Raw genomic sequence first — 6,033 nt, forward strand, 5'->3', positions numbered from 1 at the left:
TCAAGACTTGCTTAGAGAAACCCAATCATAGATAGTCATCACCCACAACCCTACAGAGGTCAGTCAGCTCTATGTGGCCTTTTAGCATCTTTCAGTCTGCCAGTAATGAGTTTAGATGCCTTTAACGCTGATGTCATCCACCTTAAACCCACTGTGTCTGCGAGGGACAAGTATGCACTCTGAGGTGATAACATCAGTGTTTAAAAGTGTTTAAAACAACAACAAATTAAAAAATAAAATATTTGTTATCGGATCGCATTTTTCATGAAACACAATGAAGAAATGTTGTTTACAACTTACAGCTTAAACAGATTTTTTTTTAATTATGGTTACATTTTGGCAGCATCAGCACTTCACAAAGGTTAGGGAATTTACTAACTTCATGTGAAGTGCTTGAGTTGCCTAAACCTAACCACAGAGGAGAGCACAGACACAGGTGAGAATGTGAGAATTGTGCACTTCTCTTGTCTACCTCAACAGCCTCCTGGCAAAGCTCTGCGCAGTGCTTAAAGGAAATTTCCTTTCATGCCTCCATCCCCCCTACAACATAACTCAGTAACACTGTAGCAATCCATGTTAACAAGTTCTAGAAGACAGGCAGATTTAGGGGTGTAGTACATGAATCTGTTAACTGATTCAAAGTCTTAATGTCGTGTCCTGTGTTATTATCACTCGGGGCTCTGTACGAGGGCAGGTGAGCAAAACAGTCTGTTGTGTCTCTTTTTTTAAATGTCACTGTAGAGGCCCTAGTTGTAGCATGTGTTTTCCTGTACTGTAATCCTGCCTACATACAGTAATGTGGACAGGTCATAGTCAGAATCCCTAAAATGTTTCTGATTCAGCTGAAACTGTTACATGACTAAAAATAATCCAAACAAATGAGCTGGTAATAATGCTTGGAAGCTATTTGCATGTTCTTGTAACTGTTTGCCTCTTCTGTAGTAACCGTGGAGAAAGGACACACACATTCAAACACACACACACACACAAACACATGATGAAATAAGTTAAACATTAGGGACAAAAGAGTGAGCTCACTGACAAATCCAAGCCACAATAGTGTCATCTTGTCATCGAACTAATAATGCCTGCAGTGAGCTTATAAGGTTCTCTTTTTTTATGTTTCCCTCTAGTGGCGACACCTGATGTTACCACCACCAGGCTCGCCACTAAACCGATTGCAGGTAAAGTAGCCAAATTGTGTTGCCTGTGAAATTATTGAACTGATGTAAATTATGGAAACTAACTCTCTCATGTGTTATTATAGATACGGTGTGGTTCCTGGTGATAATTGCCCTCCTGTGTACAGGAATTGCACTGGTTGTTGTGACAAAAATCAAGCCATTTTTAGTCTGGATTAGGTTCACTCACGGTTAGTAGTAGAACTTTTGTGTTATAAATACCCCCAAATGTTTGAATTCTTATTAAAACCATCCTGTCATTTCTTGCTGCTTAGGGTACTTCTTGGCTGAAAAACCTGCCACACAACCTGCATGTGATGAAGAAGTGTCCAAGCCCGTCCAGGAAGTGTGCGGGAAATGTGACCAACCTATGTGTTAAAGACCAGATCTGGAATTTGGAGGAGCGAGAACCTAACAAGACACTCGGTGGCACATCCCAGATGGAAAACATTCGTCACTGCTTTTGGACATTTAAATGGAGCTAAAAGGCACTCCGCGCCGTGCTGATCAGTGAAATGCCAGAAGGTGGAAAGTTTGAGACTGTTGCTGTTTCCTGAGAGGACAGATGATCATTTTGGCATCTGTGACTTTGAAGTGTATAAAATTGTGGTGGGTAAAAATCTTGGAACTGATAAGACAGAGGGGACATTGTGGCAGTGAAAGGAAAGTATGTACTATAGTACATAAAGTTAAACATATTTCATGTATATCTACATATATGTGCAGACATAATTAGCTGCTTTTGTAGCCAGCTTTTCAATATCACATGTGGATGTTCTGTGTACATTTTTCTTCTATTTCTTTTTCATTTAAAATAAACTTAATAAATTTGACTAAAACTACCTAATAACTACCTAACAAAGCTTTCTACACCTTGGATGGCATTCTTTGCACTGAGCCAAAGAAGCTTATTAAAAGTATATACAAGAGTTTGTAAATCATAACTTACAAAGAAGACCACTTTGCAGCTGTTCTTCCGAGATTTAATACATTTCTGAGGTGAGTGTTTTCCAGAAGCTGCAGAAACAAAGTCAGTGCATCCGCAGCTTGCTGAGGAAAGACGAATATGATCCATACTCATCTGTGGTTTCAAAGTTTGTTGTATCCAAGTCTTCTGAATTTTTTGAGATGCATCATAGGATCTCCTCTTTCGACATGTGGGAGTCTTTCCCCTGCTCCTGGGAAGGGAAGAAAATGGTGTCATCCTCTCCGCTCCTCTCCTCCTCAGAGAGATGAATGCTGGGAGAAGATGCAGGATGAAACACTGGACAGTTTCTCTCATCCTCTTCCTCTCTCCTCGCTCTCTCAGCTGTCTTCCCGCATTCGGTCGTTGGCCCGACTTGACCCGTAAATTGACTGAGCAAGCTAAAGATGACTGTGCCTGGATTGTGCACATGGACCGGACCTACAGGGAGAAAACAAGAGCAGAGAATGCATCAAAGGATGTTTTTAGCAACCTACAGAGATACATTAACCTATAATCTACAGAACAGGACAGCTAAGTGCAACTCGGACTCATAACGGTATCACAGCTGCATCTTTTTGTTTCTAGCATATTTTTTCTCGAGTGAGTCAAGCATTTCACATAAGAAGTCTTCGTTTTACTCAGCTGTACCAAGATTGGCTGCTGAAGGTGTTGAGGGCTGCTGCTTTGTACTGAATGAGTCTCTGGGGAACTGATGAGTTGGCTCCCTTGACTTGTGAGAAGCACCTCGCCCTTCCTACAGGAGAACACAACCATGAATTTGGCGCAAACAAAGGAAAAAGGATGTAATCTATGTAAACACATGAGAGTTCATTAGACTTGTACCTCATTCCAGAGCTTTGCAATAGCTGAAAAAACAGTAGATTGAATAATGAGTAATAGGAAACTGGTGTGTTTTCACATTTCATGAGTGGTGACTCAACATGACTTAGCAAAAGCAGTGAAAAGCATATCAGCAAAGGGCATGATAACCCTAAATTCACAGTAATTTCCACACTGATCTTGTTGAACGTTTATTGTTTCTCAGAACTGATTCAATCACAGAGTTTGACAGAGGCGACAGAAAATGAGCACTTCCTGGACGTAAACATCTTACTTTGCCTTATATATGTCTCATCTCTTGGACGACAGACACAGAACAAGGTGAGAAGGGCCAAAGTTGCAAGGACACCCACTGGAATGAAAATAGCTGCCAGGTAATGGTTGGCATGACCTATAGGAGAAATAAAAGGATGATTAGTGCTGTGCCTGAAATCTCTCTTTTGCAGTGTAACACATAAAAGCGTTAGCAGCTTTGTACATAAAAATCTAGAGAGAGTTTTTCATTTTATATTTAACAGAAGCAAAATGTTGCTTTTGATTGCTTATCTTTCTCCCAGCTGAGAGTTCAGTCCAGTTCTTTCCATAGATGATTAATTAGATTAACACTGTTGGCTGCATGAACATGACACTTATGTGCAGTGTCAAAAAGCTGTATTTAATTTCCTAAAACATACTCTTTCAATATTTAAAAATCATTTTATAAAATCCAGCCAGGATTATCGGGATTTTCCCTGTTTTCTTTTTGAAACCTGGGCTCCTCGACCGTGGAGTTCAGGATCAAAGTGCTTTGTCTGTACCCATAAGTAGATTCAGTGTGCAGCAGGGAAGTCATCCATCCTCACATGCACATTTTCAAAATGGACGATAGACAAGAAAAATAATAATAAATTCCCGATTAGCACTTTTGCCTCACGACAAAAGGTTCTGGGTTTGAATCCACCGTCTGGCCGGGGCCTTTCTGTGTAGAGTTTGCTCCGTGTCTTTGTGGGTTGACTCCGGCTTCCTCCCACAGTCCAAAAAACATGCACACACTGAGGGTGGCTATAGGTGTGAATCTGAGTGTGAATGCTTTTTTTTGTCCCTCTCTGCATTAGCCTTGCAACAAATTGGCAACCTGTGCTTGGTGTACACCGCCTCACATGCTACGGTAGTTGGCATGGTCTACAGCGATTGCTGGATGGATAAATGTAGAATAACAAAGCTGCTTGTTCATCTGAGTGACGGCTGCTGGAACAAAGCTGCTTTTAAGCACTGTTGTTCTGTACTTTGGGACCAGAGGCCTTTATCTACATGGAAACTGAAAGTCAAAATACAAAAAGTGCATGTCGTCAAAACAAAAAATAAAACCTGTCAATCGCTATACAGTAACTGTCTTGTAGCCAACAGGGATCCTGGGTTCATTTGTGGCTAACGAATCAGAGTGAGTTTTTGTTCTTCACAGATAAATATCCAAACCATGACAGTAACCAAGAGGACAAAACAGACTCAGTAAATCCCATCCATCCATTTATTTCTGGTTATCTGATTCAGGGTGGGGGTGAACCCAGCTGTCACAGGGTAAGAGACCACGTACACCCTGGACAGGTTGACAGTGTCTTGCAAGGCTAACACAGAGAGAGGACAACCACTCACACTCACATTCACACCTACAATGAATTTAGAAAAGACCCACACAGGCAGGGGGTGGACATGCAAACTCCACACACAAAGTTCAGTTTGGGGTCAACAGATGTCCCAAGATATTTATAAAACTGAACGCATTCAATATGACCACTTGTGCATTAAAGCATTTTATAAACTTAGTGATCATCTTTTGTCTTAACCCTTTAGCGTTCTGCTCAACCAATTGGTACACATTTTCGGGCCCTATATCTAACTTTCACTGAAATTGACCTACCTTGTTGAGTCTTTTCTACCAATTGGTTTACATCTGTAATGCCAAAAAAATCCACCAGAAGACACTGTGAATGGAAACTGTTGGCTCTTCTTATACCTCTCCCAACCAGAAGGTCAGAAACAAAAAAACATCCACCATATTTTGAGTGTTTTTGATTCAACTAAGATAAAAAATTTTGATTATATGATAGTGTTAGAGGACTTACTAAACAGATGTAGGTCACTTGACAGCATTAAAAACGTGAAATTAAATGTTTAATTTTTTTTTTTTTAAAGTGGTCAGCCAAACGGTTAGCATTCACACCCTTTATGGTGCGAATGCTAACATAACCTAAATGTTATTAAAATTGATTATTTGCCATAGAATCAGACCACTAGATCCATTTTGTTTATTCATTGCTATTGATAAATCACAGTAAGTGTTAGCACAGCAAGAATATGATGAAATAATTTCCTCAGTAAATCATTTTTGTAACTTTCTGAGTTAATATTAGTAAAATTGTAAAAATCAAGAATAACACTTGGAAATCACACATATCACAACTGATTACCTTTTAACCAAATTAGAGTAGCTGGTAAATTAATATTACTAAGTTGTCAAAATTATAATTTCATGTTGAACAATTAGGCTACTATATGGACGCTAAACAATTATATGGCTAAAAATCACATGGTCCTGTGGCATGATACTCGTGATACCATCCACCTTCAACCACAGTGTGTTTGAGGTCATGGTTTCATAAGAAGCCAACAGGGCTGGCACTCTCCACCAGTATATTGCCAACAAACCAGATGAGTGGGGCTTTAAATTGTTCTGCCAAGCAAGTTCATCTGGCATCATCCACAACTTGCTGCTGTATCAAAGGGGCTCTACATTCTTCAATGCTCCCCTCAGTGAAAAGGAGCAGAAGCTCCCTCTAAGGACCAGGGTTGTAAAAAAAAAAAAAAACACTATGCAAACCCATAAAAGAGCCTCAGCTCTTCACGAGTTTCACCTTGGTCCAGAACTTGCACACCTCCTTGGGTGTCAGGTGCATTGGTACTGTATGACCAGTGGAGCTCCCCTGATGGCAGACAAAGACCTGATGAAGAAGGGCCATGGAGCCTGTTATTACAGGTCTGATGAAGGTCTGATTGCAATAAAATGGT

General features: G+C 40.2%; 2 protein-coding genes and 1 long non-coding RNA gene across 4 annotated transcripts in view; 1 reads left to right on the top strand and 2 right to left on the bottom strand.

Moving 5' to 3' along the window:
- Positions 1–1,570, top strand: part of LOC102199736 (CD27 antigen) — a 12,904-nt gene extending 11,334 nt beyond the window's left edge. For both annotated transcript variants that reach the window (XM_005731913.2, XM_013910569.1), the window contains 3 exons: positions 1,134–1,184; positions 1,268–1,372; positions 1,457–1,570. In XM_005731913.2, coding sequence (XP_005731970.1) covers positions 1,134–1,184; positions 1,268–1,372; positions 1,457–1,560 — 260 coding nt within the window. In that variant the 3' untranslated portion in view covers positions 1,561–1,570. The remainder of the gene's footprint in view (positions 1–1,133; positions 1,185–1,267; positions 1,373–1,456) is intronic.
- Positions 1,571–2,518: 948 nt separating this feature from the next.
- LOC102199458 (uncharacterized) lies at positions 2,519–3,375 on the bottom strand. Its single transcript, XR_001290364.1, has 4 exons — positions 3,263–3,375; positions 2,992–3,014; positions 2,797–2,902; positions 2,519–2,586 (listed from the first exon to the last, which is right to left on the bottom strand). It is a non-coding gene; the product is annotated as an uncharacterized LOC102199458 (long non-coding RNA).
- Positions 3,376–4,473: 1,098 nt separating this feature from the next.
- Positions 4,474–6,033, bottom strand: part of LOC102193270 (tumor necrosis factor receptor superfamily member 14) — a 10,279-nt gene continuing 8,719 nt past the window's right edge. Inside the window, exon 6 of the mRNA XM_005732175.1 lies at positions 4,474–4,592. Within this exon, the coding sequence (XP_005732232.1) occupies positions 4,474–4,592 (119 nt within the window). The remainder of the gene's footprint in view (positions 4,593–6,033) is intronic.

Source organism: Pundamilia nyererei, unplaced genomic scaffold (assembly GCF_000239375.1).
Source record: "Pundamilia nyererei isolate P.nyererei 1_Seehausen unplaced genomic scaffold, PunNye1.0 scaffold00045, whole genome shotgun sequence".
In the NCBI taxonomy this organism is placed as follows: domain Eukaryota; kingdom Metazoa; phylum Chordata; class Actinopteri; order Cichliformes; family Cichlidae; genus Pundamilia; species Pundamilia nyererei.